Source organism: Furipterus horrens, unplaced genomic scaffold (genome assembly GCF_987537825.1).
Source record: "Furipterus horrens unplaced genomic scaffold, mFurHor1.1.pri manual_scaffold_8, whole genome shotgun sequence".
Lineage (NCBI taxonomy): Eukaryota > Metazoa > Chordata > Mammalia > Chiroptera > Furipteridae > Furipterus > Furipterus horrens.
This window is the reverse complement of record NW_028327178.1, coordinates 50,053,694-50,072,281: the sequence shown is the minus strand read 5'-3', so window position 1 is coordinate 50,072,281 and position 18,588 is coordinate 50,053,694. Positions and strand designations below refer to the sequence as shown.

Below are 18,588 nucleotides of genomic sequence, written 5' to 3'. Positions count from 1 at the left end.
AGGTCAAAGCCCAGATGGCACACACTGGGTGTGGCTTTCCATCCCTATGATGAGGTTCACAATAGCAGTTTTTAATCTTTTAGGAGCTTATCAAAGAGAACAAGGTGAGGATGGTGAGAGGCCCTTGTTCTAGACAAGCCTGAGCAGTGAGGCAGTTAGCCCAGATTCAGCTCAGTTCCAGCCAACTCGTCCTGAGCATATGTGGCATTTCACCCAGCAGCTGGGAGATTGATATCAGTCATGGCAGTACAGACTGAGTACTCAGCGTAGTGAAGGTGTGCAGGCCTAAGATGCAAATATCAATTTCAGTCTCCTTGGTGAACAATCTCCGCTCTTGGCATCTCTGCTCACCAAGATCCCCAGGAATACCACCCTCAGGCCTCCCCACTTTCCAGAGTGGGTGCTGGGTCCCCTCTCCCTATCACAGCAGGAGAGGGATTTCCTACACCAGGTGTTGTAACAAGGGTGCCTGTGCTACTGTCCCTTTGCCTCCTCGGGTGCTAGAGGCACCTGGTACCAACCAAGTGGGAAGACTTTGGACACGTTGTTTAATCTCTACTAACCTGAGTTTCTCCAGTTGTAAGATTGCTCCATAACTATACCTAGATCATACTGTCACAGGGAGGATCTGCTACCACTTGGGAAAGCACTCGGAACAGTTTCAGGCATAGAATCAGTGTTTGGTAAAGATTTGTCCCTATCATCTACGGGGCATCACTTAACATAGCCTGGAACTCAGTTTCAACTCCTGTTGTAAGCACATGGATAGCTTCTTCCTTGTTCAGAGACAGGAAGAGCCCTTGAGAGCAGAGCAGGCTGCTCCATGCTGATTTTGCTTCCCAGGATCTGTTTAGCTTTGTGTCCTGCTTAAATGCACTCTGATCCTATAACCCTTTACAAAGTGTTCTCTCAGCAAGTTTCAGGTTTGAATGAAGCTTGGAGAGGACAGGTGAAACAGAAAGAAAAGAGGTGGCTCCCAGTCACAAAGTTACCGCCCTGCTGTCCAGACAGGTGCCCTCTGTAACTGCCTGCCCACCAGGTGAGAATTCACTGCCCAGCAGACTCTGTGGCTCATGTTTCCTTAGCACCAGGCTACCAGGATGGGCCTAAGCTTTTCACTGACAGAAGTTCTGTCTCAAAAATTTCCACTCTACCTGCTGTGGGCCAATAGCTCCCAGGTAGTGACCAGGAGAGACTGGAGTGCTAGGACACTAGTAATACACCACAACTGGTCACTGGTCTTTCTTTATTGAGTTGAGAATTCACACAAGATAACATCACACAGTAAATCATTTTCTGGGCTTAATAAAAATGATTGTCACTCACTGTGCTTCACAAAAATTTCTTTTAATGAATAAATAATTTGACGAAATCAGAAATATTTACAATATAAACAAATGGAAAAGCTTTCGATCTGTGAATCTGATCGTTGAGCTTTGCATTTTTGAACTGAATTTCTCCCAAGCTTTTCCCTTGGAAACAATACAAATCTGATAGAAACAACAACTCATATACCATGTCTTGTTCGTTATAATGTTTATCTGTTAGTCTTGGAAAGCTACATAAGCTTATATTATGCAACATGTTAAAATACAAATATTAACTAAAATAATATATTATCATAATGTCAGGTAGCATTCTCCACAGAACAAAAATGTACACTCAGTTTTAACAATAACAAAGGTTCACGGGCCACAAAATAATACCCCAAAGGTACAAATTCCTTCATAAGAATATAATTGTGCTCTTGAATCAACCAGACGTCTATGCTGCTCTAACAAGCCGATGCCTGGGAGTACAGTACTGGATGACTGTATGCCGCGGTGTTTCTGTCAGGCAGCAGCATTACTGGGAACTGGGCAGTGCAAGCAGTTTTATATATACTTTCTTGGGCTCTTAATAAGAGCCAATTATGCAAAGCAAAATAAGCATCTTGAGAAGTCTTGATCTCATCTACACAAATCCACGGAACGTCCTGGCTTTGCGGGATGAAAGGGCTTGTTTGTGGAGCTGTGGTGTCGTCAGCCAGAATTCAAGTATTCCAGGGCCACCTCGTAGCAGAACTTGTACTGATCCTGGAAAACAGAAGGCAAAAAAATGTCAGCTCTGTAATATCTGAAGGCTGTTTCCAGTAAAGCAATTATGCCCGATTAGGGGTTTAACTGGAAGAAATCAAAGAGAAAAATTTGGATCATAGATAAATTAGAAAATCATAGTTCTGAACTATAAATATTCATTGTTAGTAGATGCTCCCCACAAAACCTGATGAAAGGCATTTTGACATCTATGCTCACTAGAATTCCTAGACAACTGAAACACATGTTTGTCCACACATATGTGTTTACCTGCATATCACACGCTGAGCACACAGTACGGGAAAACCATGTAGTGGAAGGAAGGATAATGAGCGCTGGAGGAAACACCTTCATGACTTGCTCACAGAAGGCCATTAGTTAAGCACATGTGGCTTCACTCCTGGCCCAGCGTTACCTTCAATGTTTGGTCATCAGGATTTCTTCTTTTTTTATGAAAAAATTTAAAGCACCTCTTAAGTACCAAGCACCTTGACCTGGGTCTGACTCTGAGAAGTCCATGGTCCAATAGGGAGGAGGAGACAAGTGACCCAAGACAGCTCACCAGACAGAGCCAAGCAGGGCCCATGAATGGTCCTCCAAGATGGTGTCATGGAAGAGACAGGAGGATTTCCTAGGGAAGACTTGGCAAGAGGTAAGCAGGAAAGAGCAGGGAGAGAATGAAGGCGTGGATCTGGGCTAGCTGGTAATTGTGCCTTGGTTTGCCCAGGACAGAACTGGTTTATGCTTGCCCCGCATAAGCATTAGCAGCATCCTCTTTCACTCTCGAAAGTGCCCCAGTATGAACAATTGAGTGCATGGCCATCCTAACTGGCATTATAACAATGTTCCAGGTGAAGGCGACAAGGGAGAGAAAGGCACAGAGAGGGAATGTTTGACAGCAAACTCTTAATCAGGCAGTGATTTCATTTTCTTTGAGCACAGCTTTCTCAGATCATGGACCTTGGCCTGATCAAGCTCTGTGTGAGGTCCACCATGGTCCACTCACCTGGGGTCTCGGGTGACAGGGGAGGGCATTCTGCACCTGTGCTTGTGCACTGTGCTGACGGATGCTTGTGGGTGTGGCCTCTGAACCAAGCAGAGGGACACAGAAGTTGAGGATGTGGCAGCACAGGGTCTGGGCTGAGGGCTCAGCAACTGTAAGACTCTCTTTCTAGCTCACTAAGAGACAAACTTCCGTGAGCTGAGAGTCAGTGCTGCTATCTTACCACCCGGCACAACGGTCACAACCAAGCAAGGGGCTCTTTTATTTTTGGGTCTTCCAAACTAATTAAAAATAAATTTCTACTTGCTTTTGGATATGTGCCTCCTAATTAGTGACGGCAGCTTCCTTTTCTTTATCTGTTATCTATTTTCTAAAAGCTCCACTGGTCCAACCTATTTATTTGAAGACAAGGGCCATAGCTTATCTGTCTGTTTATAACACACTAGTCTTGGGCACAGAACCTGGCATACAGTTGGGAGAGTCAAATGTTGGTGATACATGTAAATGATGGTAAAGGGTTTAGCAGCATTTGATTCAACCCAACCAACATCAAAGACTAGAGACTGGGATTTCAAGGTATAGTCTCAGTCTTCAAGGAGATTACAATCTAGAGGTGAAGACAGAAGGTAAACAGTTCATTTCCGTATACTGAAGGTGTCACAAGATCAAACACCAATAGCATTAACACCTGCTGGGATGGTGCCGGTGAGGAGGGTGAGGAGGCCTGGAGCCCTCACTGCTGCTGAGGGGAATGTAAACGCTGCAGGCCCTGGAAGACAGGCTGGCAGCTCCCCAAAAGGTTCAACACAGAGTTACTCCAGCGTTAAGCAATTTCATTCCCAGGTATATATCCAGGAGAAATGAAAATAATGTCTGCACAAATACTTTGTGATTCACATTCGGTATTTTTTATTTCAGGATTTGATACTTTTATTTTCAGAATATTTAAAATTAATCACTTGAGTTTCAAAATTCTGATGTTGTCAGATCACTGAGCTGACCTGTTGGCTATAAAGTACTCCAATCATTTCTCCTGTTTTTTTTTTTTTGGTGAATCACAAAGACAAACTTTTTTTAAAAAAGAAATCTAAGAGATCCAATTCCTTATTGGCTAAACATGACTTTGTACAAACCTCATTGTGCAACTTATGTCAGTTCCTACTATGAACCCATCCTTCTAACACCTGAAGATGTTAGAATTTCATTTAGTGGGAAACGTGGCCGCTGGCCTTGGGCCTCAGCACTGGGCGGAAAAGGGACTTTGGCTTTGTGGAAGAGGCTGCTGTGCTGGTCACTGACGTCACCCTGTCGCAGGCATGACTATACTTTTCAAAATGAGTTCTCTCTCTCTCATCTTCTCCCTCCTAAGCATGTTGTCAATCCCCATAGATTCTGTGATGACTGATTTCTGAATCAGAAAAATAAGAGGAATGAGAAGAATCATTATAAATTGTCGTGTCCCCTCCCCCAAGCACCTTGGGAAATGCCTGAGATCTTCCTGCATTGAAAACTGATTACATTTGATCACCTCACTTGTTTTTACACTGAATAATTAAACCACATGAGCTATTCCTGCGCTTCAAGGAAAAAGACGTTTTTGTCTTGGTCCCAAGCTCTCCCAATTCAGGCAGCATTAGCTGCATTCTGGCATGAAGTGACATGAGCAGGGACTCGTCCTTGTGTTGGATGGTAACCAGGGTGACCAGCTCGTCTTCTCCAAGACCTGGCCCCACTTTCAGCAGACCACACTTTCTGTTCCCACGAAGAGGGAGAGAGAGACCTCCCCAAGGGCCCCGGCTGTGCCTCTGTCAGCTCAGCAGCCTGTGTCTGAGGAGCAGGGCCCCCAGGCAGTCTTGTGCTTCAAACACCCCACGTCCCCGCCTGAGAGGATTCAAAGAGAAGCGTTTGCTGGCTCACCTGCGGCGGAGCTGCCCTCCCTGGTGCGCCTGCTCTTTGAAACTAAGACAAGTTTCACCATTTCAGTTGGATCCTGTGCTGACAGATCCTTCAGTGTGGGAAAAATCCTGCCCAATGCCCCTGCCAGGGGGGTGAAGTGGTCCCCACGTTGGGCTCACTGTTCCCAGCCAGGTCAACAGGGCAACCAGCACCACGCCAAGGAGACCCCTTGAAAAACGGCTGTGTGCCTCTGACAAGGAGCAGACCTGTATCTTTAAAAATGCACAGGGAACTTCCCTCAAAGACTAGTGTAGTCTGTGCCAGGCGCCCCATCAGCTGTAGTCATAGCCTTCCCCAGGTTCCAGAAGGCAGCCAGGGGCAGCTCAGGATGGACGTGGTCTGGGTGCAGAGAAGCAATGTCCAGTCACCCAGCAAACATCTACCAGGTACCCCCGTGGAGCCAGGAGCCTGCTGGTGCTGAGGGGTTTTGCCAGCCTCTAGGAGATCAGAGTCTAGGGCAGAGAGAGGGCACAGGGCACTAACAGAGGTCACCCCAAATGCTTCCCTGGTACGCAGGAGGACCAATCCCTGGGGCACTTGAGGAGCATGCATGGCAGGGGCTGTTCCTCCAGGGCTGTGAGCCTCAGGGGCCTCGGGCAAGCGGCAGGGCCTCGCCCAAGAGGAGTGGAATGCCACCTTAGATGGTTAGCCACAGCTAGGGGCCCAGTTCAGGGACCTGAGTCCTACGTCCTCTACTACAGCATGCACACCCACACCTACACCCCCCCACATACACACACATACACACTTACACGCACCTATACCTGAACACCCACCCACACCTACACATACACCTATACACACCCACACCTACAGCCACATATATACACACCCACATACCCAAACACACCTATGCCTACACACATACCCACAGCTATACACACAGCCACATATACATAACCCTACACACACATACTCCCACATAACCTTACCCACACATCCGTACACACACCTACATAAACACCTCCACATACCCACACCCTACCTTTCAAATAGTTTGCAAATTTCATGCAAGTCCACAGGTAGCACTCTAGAGGGGCAGTCTACGCACATGATCAGGAGATTCATTGTGTCATCCACACATGGGGGAGCACTGTAGCCCCGCAGAACGGGCCGTTTTGTATAGCAGGTTATATGTATACCACTGAAGAGGCAAGTGGGGCTGAGTCTGGTTGGCCAGCTCTGTGTTGCAGGTCGGGAGATACTGGCAGAGATCTGGTCCAAACTGGAGCACAGCAGCTGCGAAGCGGGGGAGGTGGGCTCAGGCAGGCAGCCTGCCTGGCAGGGAAGGGCGACCTGTTGGCCCTGCTGAACCTGTTTCCTGCCTGCAGCACTCTAGGATCACCAGGCCCAGATCGGACTGGAATTTTTTAAATCTCCCATTTAAACAACAAAGAAACACCAATGTCATAGAAACACAGACTAGAATGGTGGTTGCCAGAGGCTGAGGGGAGGAAGAAGTGGGGTGTCCTTAGTCAAGGGTAAAAATTTTCAGTGTTAAGCAGTTTGAGAATGTATGTACAGCACGGCGACCACAGTTAATGATAAAGGGTTATATACTTGATAGTTGCTGAGAGCAGGCAGATCTGAAGTATGCTCAGCGCGCGCGCACACACACACACACATTAACTATGTGTCAATTGCCTTGATCTTGGTAACTTTGGCCAAAGTTCCTGCCACATCTCAGGGGGTAATATATATCTCTAGGCAAGATCTGTCCCTGAAGGCCATTTCTCTGTTAGAGCCATGAAGCTTCAAAAGGCAAGTGAGGAGAATCAAGGTGAGAGGGGAGCTGTTTTTTCCCACAACCATCACCGTTTCAAAGGGGCTCAGGTGCTCAGACTGCGGGTCCTGGCGCGGCCCCCAGGACCAGGCTGTTCATAAGGGCTAAGGGCAGCCTGCAGAGATAGATACCTTAGAAGCTGGGCTAAAACGGATGAGGAAAAAATACCCTGCCCCTTCTGGATTAAAAAAAATCTAGTTTTGTGTTATAAATTATTTTGCTTCCCAGCAATCAACTGGCTTTTCTCCAGAGCCTCCCCCCCAAAATTTGAAGAAATAAATCTTTTAGGCCTTTCCAGATCTGTCTTGGAAGTGCTATGCTTCAAAATGGATGGATGGATTTTCAAACTCAGAAGCAATTTAGAAAAATCAGAGCCTCAAGGGAGATAGAGTCAGGCCCCTCTCTGCCCATTCATCCCACTGTGGCTGGGAGGGGGCAGGGTAGACTTTTTGTGTTTTGAATGGAGGGGACCACTTCGTGTTTTAGCCTCTGCATGTGCTACTGAGCAGGCCCAGCGGGGCCCAGGCCAGGGCTCTCCCCACTCCTCCCACCCGGCTCCATGGCTGGCACGGAAGTACACTCCAAAGCTTTCTGGCACACACCTCACCACTCTATGAAGACCTAGCTAAGAAGATTTGACACTGCACTTTCAGCTGCTGGCACGATATCTTGTGCTTAGGAGAAACTCAGGTCTCAGATAGCCTTTGATGCCCAATAGAAGAATTGTACCAGATTTTACCACCTTGATTTGAATTAATCCTCTTAGCTAATACTCATGTATGAGTACAAGAGTACCAAACTAAACAGAAGTTGTACTTAAATGCAAAAACCAAACAAGTGACAAGAGTCCTTATTTGATTCAGGGAGCTTCAAGCCCACTGAAAAGAGCACTTATACATTTTTTCTCTAATCACCAGATATTACCTTGTAATATTTACTGTGATGCATTTATCAGACATTTTTCTCAAGAAATTGCAAAATTTTCCCACACTTCTCAGCCCCTGACCTTATCCTAAAACTGAGGCTGACTCTCCCAGTTCTGGGGATCCAAGGATCCTGTCTTCTCTGGTCGAATTACACATAATGACAGACCTCTAAGTACTGAGCTGGGATGAGAAGCACCCTTCTGGTCTCCATTCATTTCATGAAAAATCATCCTGTCCCATTGTTGGAACCACTCCACTGATTTGGGAAAAGCCAAGTTGCTTCTGCCCACAAAAGCTGTAAGAGGTGGAAGCTGCAGCCAGATCCGTTAGAGGGAAGGCCCGCAAAGGTCTGTCCTAACGATCTGCTTAATTAAGGCTGGGCTGAGAGGGAAATGACCTTTTTTCCCCCCGCAAGGTCAGCTTTGCTCAGATACCAACCAAAGTTTGGAAGCTACACATCTGTCTGTGAATCAGGGAAGTTAAATACCAAATGAAGTCACAGAATATTTTAATTGACTCGTATGCATTTGTTTTCATCCTCTGCCATCCTTCTCACCAGTCCTGAACTCAGAACACCTCTGACCCTTAACTGCTTCCAGCCCAGGAGACTGAGAGCTCTTTAAAAAAATTTATGCTGGGTCCTGCCTCTGGAGGGGTGGGGGTGCTGGTTCTAGTGACCAGAACCTCTCATCAGCCTTTCAGCACATCCACATGACACTGGTGACATGTAAAAGGCACTTGGAGTGGTGCCTGGCACATTCTAAGCACAGAAATACTGGCTGCTAGCCGCCACCCCCTCCTGCCATCCAGCGCTTGTATAGAAGTACCTCTGATGGGCCGCTGGCTGCCCCATGCCCTGTGGACACCTACACTGTCAAGATCTACCTTTCTCACCTTTGCAATTTCTAAAGCTCCTTCGCATATATCATCACATCGGGTCACTACAATAAGCTGATACTGTCCCTGGTTTATACAACTCAGACCCTCAAGAGTTAAGTGCCTTGCCCAAGGAAACTTCAATTGACAAGTATACTTGTCTGAGGTCACAAGTTGAAGTAGTAGCAGAGTGACCACTAGAATTTGGATTTTCATCAGCTCCCCCCTGGGCAGGAATGAGAAGGGAGCCAGGCACAGTCCTTTTTCCACAGAAGCCAATGGGATAACTGCTGACGGTTGCATGGGTCCGCACCTGGCCAACAAGTGCCCCGTACCAAACTCCCCAGCCAGCTCATCAAATGTGAGATGCACATCTGTGGAAAGCAAGATGCTTCTGGGGAGTGGTCTGGTGTGTCCCAGAGTCAGTGTCATTGGTCCCTGTCATCACTTGGCCCCAAACATTGCTGTAATAATGCCTGGGGACCATGGTTACATCCTCAACTTTATCTTCTATCTCAACTTTCTCTTTAGTTTCTTTATGATATTTAAAGTTTTAACGCCATTGCTGCAGGGCTGTGGCCCCTGGAACACAGGCTCTCCAAGCCTGCAGGCAGGGAACCTTCCTCGTGCTGGCCCCAGGCCATTCTCCCCACCTTGGACTTAGTCCCTGTTTCCTTCAGATCCTTCCTCCACTGACAGAGAAGTACAAAAACCTAATCTCAAAGCTTCCTCCTCTAAACCATTTGACTACTCTTGAGTCGCAGTGGCTGGCACTTCAACAGCTCCATACGCACACAAAAGAGATTTCATGAAACACTAAGGAAATAATTGCATGGAATCCTTTGTTTCTAAACTCCTCTAATCCTTTTCTTAGCCATGGCCACTGTAATTAAGTGCCATATTCTGGATGTCAAACTAAATTCACAGCTCTTATAAATATTAGGTGATTTAGCTATTTATAAGATACATAATTTGAAAATCTGGCATTTCATGTGCTATCATTATTTCTTCTCCATGAAGACTAAGTGCTTGGCCACATGGGAAGGCACTGCCAGGAATGGAAACTAGTATGTTCACTTGTGAGTTTCAACTATTTTCACATCTCAAATGCGCTGAGACAGTCTCCTCGTGACAAAGCAAAGGGAGGAAGAGGGAGAAGAACCCTGGCAAGTGGATTACTATGTTTTTGAAAATAAGCCTCTTCCTCCATGTATCAGTTTCCCTGCCAATCTGCACCACACCAAATCTCCAATGAACCAGGATAAAGCCTTCGCGGATAGGGTTTGGGTCAGTTGGGGGCGGGGGGGGGGTTCCCTACCAGCAAATCCACCATGTTGGGCTTGTTGTTCCGCAGTGTCTTCACTGCATGGAAGACGTCCACCGTCCGCTGGTGCCGCAGCATCTCGCACACGATGCTGAGGGCGCAGAAGGTCCCGCTGCGTCCGCCCCCGTTCCTGCCAGAAGAAGAGTCAGATGATTGGACTACGTTTTTCCTTATACTGCAGCCCATCTGTGGGGCCTGCCCCCGGGGCCTGTCCTCCTAGTGAAGCAGATGCAGCGCGTGGCCTCCGTGCTGGGCCTGCAGTCCACTTGGTTGAGGGCACAAACTGGCACATCCTGTTTCCCCAGCTTCACCCCAGCCCTAGCTTATGTAATTTAATATAGCACCTTGTCAACTTTTAGAGAGAGAGCCCACCTCAAAAAATTTTCAATAAACAAACACCTCATTTAGTATCTGCCAGGAAAACTGGTAACAGGTGTGGGTTCCATGCAAAGATGGACTTGGCCTTAAAAATATCCAAGTTTAGACACATAGAATCATTGCAAAGAGAGCACAGAGAGTTCCCTTGTATACATGCCCGTCTTCCCCTGATGTGCACATCTCTCATAATTGTAGTGCATCATCAAAACCAGGTGATGAACATCGCTAAAGAACTCTTACCTACACTACAGACCTCAAACGTCATTGATGTCCGCTTTCTGGTCCAGGACCCAGCCCAGGATCCCACCTTGCATTTCCTTGTCATCATCTCCTTAGCCTCCTCCAGTCTGTATTGGTCCTCTGTCTTTCCTTTTCTTTCTTGACCTTGACACTTTTTAAGAGTACTGGTCAGTTATTTTTTGGAATACAAAATAGAATATAGATGTGGAAAGTAGCCATGACTCCTGCCTATAACTTGAGAAGTCATTACAAAATACAAATTGTAGAATGCCTCTTCATTTGGGTTTGTCCAGTGTTTTCTCATTATTGGAACTGGGGTTGTACATTTTGGCATGAAAACCACAGAAGGGCTGTTGCATCTTCAAGGGATTCATGAACTGTCTTATTGCTGGTGATGGACCTTGACCACTTAAGATGGTGGGTGCCCAGCAGATTTTTTTACTGTGTAAATGTTACCTTTCTCTTTATACTTAATAAATATGTTGGGAAAGATACTTTGAAACTTTGCAAATATCTTTTTTTTTATGTATATTTTATTGATTATATTGTTACAATAGTTCCAATTTTTTCCCCTTTGCTCCCCTCCACCCAGCACCCCCCTTCCCCGACAATCCCCTCCCCAAGTCCATGCCCATGGCTCACCCTTTCATATATTCTTCTTCTTTTTTTTTTAAATAATTAATTAATTAGTTAAATATTTTAACAATAAAAAATTACATTTTAAATCCAGACTAGTTCTGGGAGGAAGTTAGTGTAGCTTCCACTTACTCCTCCGCCATCTTGTTTCTCCGCAAATATCTTGTTTCCCGTCAAAGTTTCACCTACTGATTTTAGTATACATTGGTGGATCCTGTCTGCAACAATGATCACTGTGGTGTTTGCCTAAATGATTTTCTATCTCTGTCTCTCCTGTCTCTTCTCCCCCATTTAAAATTTTTATTTACTTATTTGTTTTCATATTATTTATGTCAGTTTAGACTTACACATATTAATTTTACTTTATGAGCTAAAATCCAAGAGTATAGATATTTATTTTGTTGCTGAAATTGTTCTAGCTTGGGCCATAAGGCACTCCATCGGGCTGGTTCCTGTGCTCCTTGGACAAGCCTCCCTCCTTTTTTGACCACATCCTTACTTTCTGGAACCACAAGATATTCCAGACTCATTTGATATTGTCCCTATACGAGCTTCAGAATCAACCAAGCTAGGGATCTTTTTTTCTTTAAATACAATATCATTATCACACCTAAAATAAATAAACATTACTGTTTTAGTATTTCTCTAGTCAGTGTTCAGACATTTTCTTACGGTTGTCTATTTCAAATCCATATCCAATCCAAGCCCACACATTGCATTTGGTCAAAATGTCTCGCAAGTTTAGTTTAATCTATAAGTTCTTCTCTCTCTCTCTCTTTTCTTGTCCTTTGGCAATTTATTTCTTGTGGAAAGAGGGTCATTTTTTCCTGTAGAGAGTTCCATACCTAGGTTATTCTCCTTCATTGTGTCTCTGAATAATTTAACATGTTGCTCTCTAATCCTGTATTTCCTGAAAATTGGAAGTTAGCTCCAGAGCTTTGTAAGAATATTGTTTTGGACAAGGATACCTTATAAGCATACTGTCATTACAAAGCAGGCACAGAGATCTAACTGTTCCTTTTTGTGTGATTTTAAGATTAACCATTGTGTTCAAATATCAGCTTGATCAGTCCATTAAGTTCCAAATCAGTTTTTTAAAATAAAGTATGATACCTACAATTAAGTCCACAAGTGATAAGTGTATATCTCAGTTGTTACAAATGCATATGCCACATGACTACCATTTAGATAAAATACAGATACCTATACCGCCCTCCTCATCAATACCATCAATACTCCAAAGATAATCTCTGTTCTCACATCTAGCATCATAAATTTCTTTCATCTGTTTTTAAATTTTGTATAAGTGGAATAATACACTATATACTTTTCTGAGTCTTGCTTATTTCACTTAATATTATATGTTTGAGAATCATCCATGTTCTATCAATAGTTCACTCTTTTATCTTGCTGAAGGTAACTCCACTGAATAATATACTACTGTATAATTTATTTCTCTAACAGCTGATGAATGTTTGGGCTGTTTCTAGTTTCTGATATTATGAGTAAATCTGCTATAAACATGTCTCATGGTGCATACATGACTCCTGTCTGTAGTCATATGCCTAGGAGCAGAAGAGCTCAGAGAATGGATGTATTTTTAGCTTTAGTAAATGCTAACTGTTCCAAAATGGCTGTAGCATATTTACCTCCTACCAGCAATGCATGGGAGTTCCAGTCACTTTATAGCTTCACCAACACTTGGTATTATTATCATTTGTTTGTCTTCTAAATTTTAGCCATTCTGCTGAGTATGCACTGGCATAGGAGCCTGATTTTACTGTGTATTTTCCTGAAAACTAATGGTCCTGAGGACCTTTTTTATGCTTATTCTATGGATATTCTTTAAAAAAAAAATTAAGTTCTTTTCAAGTGTTATGCCCAAACAATTGGGTTGTTTATCTTTTTCCTATTGACTTGCTGTATTTCTTACGTATTTTGGCTATGAGTCAAACTTTGTCAGCTGTGTGCATCAAAAAACCCTTCACCAGCCCTGTGTTTTGCTTTTCACTCTGATTGGTGTCTTTTGATGAACTGAAATATACTTTAATTGAATTCAATTTATTAATGTTTCCTTCATGGCTAGTGTTCTTTGTCCTGTGTAACACATATTTAGTTACCTCATGGTCATAAAGATTTTCTCCTAGAAATTTAATTGTTCTCTCTCATTTCAGTCTACCATCCATCTGGAAATGATTTCTGCATGTGGCATGAGGAGGGACACCAGGCATGTAAGCAGTCTTTTCCTGCTGCCTGCAGGAGGGGTGTTGCTGTGAGATCTTTGTTGTAAACAGGGGGCCCTGAGGTGTGGTTAAGTTCCTGGATTTTATCTTCTGCTCCATTAGTCTATTTTCTGTCTTTGCGCTGACACCATACTGCATGTCCTCCATTAGTTTTTCACCTAATACTTTCAGCAGCTGTCAGCAACCACTGTCTACATCCATCAATTTCCTCAAGGTTTGGAAAAATGATGATATCTTACATTTATTCTGGTTTTATTGGCTGAAAGATATGTGTAAAGAAAAAAAATTCTCTATTTGCTTATTGTGAGTATATGTGGCTCAAGGAACCATTCAATTCACAGCACCTGGAGGTGTCTTGGGCCTGGACTCTCTGCCCACAGCTATTAGGTGGCACTACACTATGATGAAGAGATGTCTTTGCCTCAGATGAACAGCAGGGAGCTGCTGTGGTTCAAAGCATTCTTTGTTGGTCTATACTGGAGGACACCAGTTGAATCTAATTTTGTTTCTTACAATGAAAAATCTTAGATTTAGATTTAGAAACTGAAACAACAATAAACATTCTTACCAGGCCCGGGTCTCACTGCTACCTGGATGTTGAGAGAACAAGAGGCAGCCCCATAGGAACCACATAAATTTTATGATGGGGGAGAATGATTCCCAAAGAAAATCAAGGTTTTCTCACCAGAAGAAGGGGAAGAAACAACAGATGCTCATTGCCCTCCACTACAGTGAAATAACAGCTCTCTGAGGTGGCACATTTGGAAAGGTGATGTAATTGCTTAGTTTTAGGACCACAGCTGTGTCCTGGCAGATGACAGTCAATGGTTGTCTATGAGGTACAGTGATGAAAGGGATCCTGGTGTCTTCCCCCTGAAGCTTGTCCTGGTGCCTCAACTTCCCCCACTGTGACTTAGTCCTTTGGGTTACAGCACTGGCCTTTGTAAGGGACCTACTAATCAAATTTGGTAGCATGCATTATGCTTCTAGTTCTAGATGCTGGCAGACTCCACTGTTGGTTTTTTAAAAAAACGTAATAGATTTACTAAAAACACTAACTAAAATGTTAATTTTCCTTGCCAGGATTGTATCAGCTCACATTGGTGACACCCTCTGATCTTATTCTGATCAGAGGTTATATCTGGGCTTAAAAGAAATAAAAACGGGGACGTTAGCTGTTAATCATTCCTTTTTGGTGATTTCTTGGTAGAGATGTTTTTAATGAACTGGGTCCAAGAAAAGAAAGGGGAAAAGGAGTAAAGGGGGAAGGGTTTATAAACCAGCTTTTCAGGGGGCAAAGAACTAGGACCTCTGGGGGAGGGTTAAGTCTGAGTAGGTTCATAAGATTCTCCCCAAGGGAATATCAGTTTCCTGCAGGTAGACATGCCACGTTTTGACTAGTTGAGAGGCTAGGCAGAGTTCAAGGCTGTTGGGACAGTCTCCTAGGGCCCTGAGTGGGGGTGGCATTGTGTGACATGGGCACTGAGTGGGGAGTAACCCAGGCCTTACCCAACTTGTCATTTTAATTAGGGTTAGTGGGCTCAGACTAAAACTTTAATTTCCTTCAAATTGGGAGAGATCTCATTGTATACTTCTAATCACACTCCACTGAAAAGAGACATAAGCTTAATACTTTAAGTTTCCACAAATTCTCTAAACATCTTCCCTAATTGCCATGACTTTCTAATTGCCTGCTCCATTAAGCCAATCCAGCTGGCTGATTAGCTACATATCATCCCCAATGAGAAAATGCAGGAGAAGTGCTTTGAAAAGCAGGGAAGTCTCTTTTCCAGGGCTCTTCATCTTGGCGGAACATTGATATTATATAGGAGTTTAAAAAAAACACTGATCTGAGAGTTCCGGCCAAGATGGAGGCGTAGACAGACACGCTGCGATTCCCTCCACAACTAAGAAGAAATACAACTACCTCAAAACTAAAAACAACCAGAAGTTCCAGAAAATCAAACTACATGGAAGTCCAGCAAACAAAGATATAAAGAAGAAATACTCATCCAGACAGGTAGGAGTGGCAGAGCCGGGGTGCAGAGGACGCGGTGTGGTGGCAGCAGCGGTGGGCTGGCGGAAAGTGCAGTCACACATTTTAAAAAGTCAGGAGGGACACCTGAGGAGCGTTTCCAGCTCCTCACCAGACCTCACAGCTCACGGTCCCAGCACCGGGGAAAATCAAGCCTCATTGCTTCTGACTGTGCAGACCAGTGGGGGTTGGGGTGGAGGAAGAAACTGCCGATCTCAGCAGAGTCTGCTTGTTTAAAGGGCCCCCATTGTCCTAGAACGTCCTCAGGCCCACCCACTCTGGGACCGACGGCCAGGGCAGCAGCTAGAGGCGGCCAGTCTGGTGTGGAAGTGGAAGAGGTGCGTGGAAGAGGGGAGAGTGCTGGGCTGGCAGCATTGTTCCCTCTCGGACCCCTCCCCCACATACAGTGCCACAACGTGGTGAAGCAGGTTGCCGTGTACTGATGAATCCCTAAGGCTCTGCCCCTTACAACGTAACAGGAATGACAGGCTCTACCTGGGATGCGGGGGCAAACAAACACAGGAGCCTGTCAGAATGAGGAGACAGAGAAGTATGGCCCAAAAGGGGAACTGGATCAAGGTTCCAGTGGGAGAACTAAGCGACAAGGAGATAGCCAACCTAAAAGATGAGGAGATAGACAACCTAACAGACACAGAATTCAAAACACTGGTGATAAAGATGCTCACAGGCTTGACAGATATGTTTGAGTACGGCAAACGCATAAGAGAAGAAGTGAAGGCTATGCTAAGTGAAACGAAGGAAAATCCACACAAAACCAATGGTGAAGGGAAGGAAACTGGGGTTCAAATCAATGATTTGGATCATAAGGAAGAAAAAAAGTCAACCAGTGCAGAATGAGGAAGCAAGAATTGAAAAAAAATGAGGAAAACTTCCTAAATTTTGCGAAGGAGATGGACATACAGGTCTGGGAAGCACGGAGGGTCCTCAGCGAGCTGGACCCAGAGGGGACCACACCAGGATGCATCATGATTGAGTGCCAAAGGTGAAAGATAAAGACAGAGTCCTGAGGGAAGCAAGAGAGAGGCAGAGAGTTGCCTACAGGGGGTTGCCTATAGGACTGTCAGCTGATTTCTCAGAGGACACTTTGCAGGCAGGAGGGGACTGGCAAGCAGTATTCAATGTGATGAAAGGCAACCTGCAACCAGGATTACTCTATCCAGCAAAGCTACCATTTGGAATGGAAGGGCAGATGAAGTGCTTCCCAGACAAGGTGAAGCTAAAGGAGTTCATCATCACCAAGCCATTATTATATGAATGTCAAAAGGACTTACTTAAGAAAAAGAAGATCAAAACTATGAACACTAAAATGACAACAAACTCACAACTGTCAACAACTGAATCTAAAAAATAAAAACAAAATCCAACTAAGCAAACCAGAATAGGAACAGAATCATAGGTATGGGGATCATTTGGAGGGTTATCAGCTGGGAGGGGGGAGGGGGAGAAATGGGGAAATGGTGCAGGGATTAAGAAGCATAATTGTTTGGTACAAAATAGACAGGGGGAAGTTAAGAATAATATAGGAAAGGGTGAAGCCAAAGAACTTATATGTACGACCCATGGACATGAACTAAGGGGGGTGGGATTGCTGGAGGGGAGGGGGTACTGGGCAGAGGAGAGCAAAGGGGGAAAAATTGGGACTACTGTAACAACATAATCAATAAAATATACTTAAAAAACAAACAAACAGAAAAAACCCCTACTGATCTGTGGGTCCTACCCTCAAGAATATTGATTGAATTTGGCTTGGGTGTGGCCAGAGCATAGACTTTCTTTTTAAATTTCCATATGACACTCAATGAGCAGCTAAGGTTGGGAGCCACTGCTCTGCAGCAGAGGTTCTCCCATTTTAGCACCTGTTAAAACTGGTAGCCAGGAGAACTCACTTTGGAGACAATGGCTCTAACTACTTCTTCCCAATTAGATACATTTCCAGGCCCCAAACAAAACAACAATAAAAAACTCTTTTCAATACCACAAAGAAAAAAGAGGCAGCTCCTTTGAAGCTTCTGACATGATTTCCAATAGAATCACCCAGTAGTGTGATGGCATGCCAGCTTTGCTGGGGGGGAGGCAGCCCTGATTTGTAGTTTGCTGATTTCTGTGATGTAAATACTTTTACTATGGATGGTTTCTCAAGTTACCAACAGTTTAGAAAGTTCAGCCAGCTCAGAAAATTCCCCACAATGTTAACAACTGGCTCTCAAGAGCTGGTAGGAGCCCACTGAGCCCACTGAGGTGTTATCTTGGGGAGGGATGGGGGTCCCAATCACAAGGCCAGGGCTTGTTTTTATAGCAGTGACAGCCCATCCAAATGTAAAATGAGCACATCTCGTTTTCTGCAAAGTAGACCAAACCCTCATCAAGTAGACTGACCATCTCCTTTCACTCACACATACTTATTTCTTCCCCACTTATAGTGAAATGAGATAGTGAACTAGGAGGTAATGTGGGTCAGCTGGTCATTTCACGATGCCGGGTTCTCTCACACTTACAAGCAGTGCACAACTGTGCGGCCTTCACCACCATTGTATTCCTCCTGCCACTTGTCCACTTGGCGAATGAGCTTCAAGAAGGAGCGCTTGGACACTGGTGTGTCCCTGTACATCGGCCAGCCCAGGAACTGGAACTGCTGCACCATCCGGTATCCGTCTTGGGGCTGGACAGAGTCAGGCAATAATCAGGGCGTGAAAAGAAAACAGGCATTTATTTACCTTATTGAATTCCAGTGGGCTGATTCCATCTACATGGTCTTCTCATCGGAGCTGGGCATTATCAAAGGGGGGGCTTGCCTGTAAATAACAAAGGTAGCTTCTACTGGCTTGAGAGTTATGAGTTTTAATATTGAGCTGTTATAAAAAAACAGGTGTTTTAAATGACAGACCAGACAAAAGTGAAGCAGAAGTCTTACAATTATGCAAAGCCAAGTGAAAAATAACAAACATGACCACTGACCACATTGTGCAGTATATGGTAAAATGGCTTTACTTTAATTACAAGTAAATTAAAGGCAAAGGATAAATTATAATCAGGAGGTGTTTGCGAGCTTAGGGTGTTACAGACTGCACTGTTTCCTGTGAGTATACTATGGT

At 44.6% G+C, this 18,588-nt stretch overlaps 1 protein-coding gene across 6 annotated transcripts in view; it reads right to left on the bottom strand.

The window, feature by feature from the left end:
* Positions 1 to 1,240: 1,240 nt before the first annotated feature.
* The window catches only part of PTPRM (protein tyrosine phosphatase receptor type M), an 883,942-nt gene continuing 866,594 nt past the window's right edge, over positions 1,241 to 18,588 (bottom strand). For all 6 annotated transcript variants that reach the window (XM_090285792.1, XM_090285794.1, XM_090285793.1 and 3 more), the window contains 3 exons: positions 17,992 to 18,155; positions 9,938 to 10,073; positions 1,241 to 2,075 (listed from right to left, as the gene is read on the bottom strand). In XM_090285792.1, coding sequence (XP_090141918.1) covers positions 2,022 to 2,075; positions 9,938 to 10,073; positions 17,992 to 18,155 — 354 coding nt within the window. In that variant the 3' untranslated portion in view covers positions 1,241 to 2,021. The remainder of the gene's footprint in view (positions 2,076 to 9,937; positions 10,074 to 17,991; positions 18,156 to 18,588) is intronic.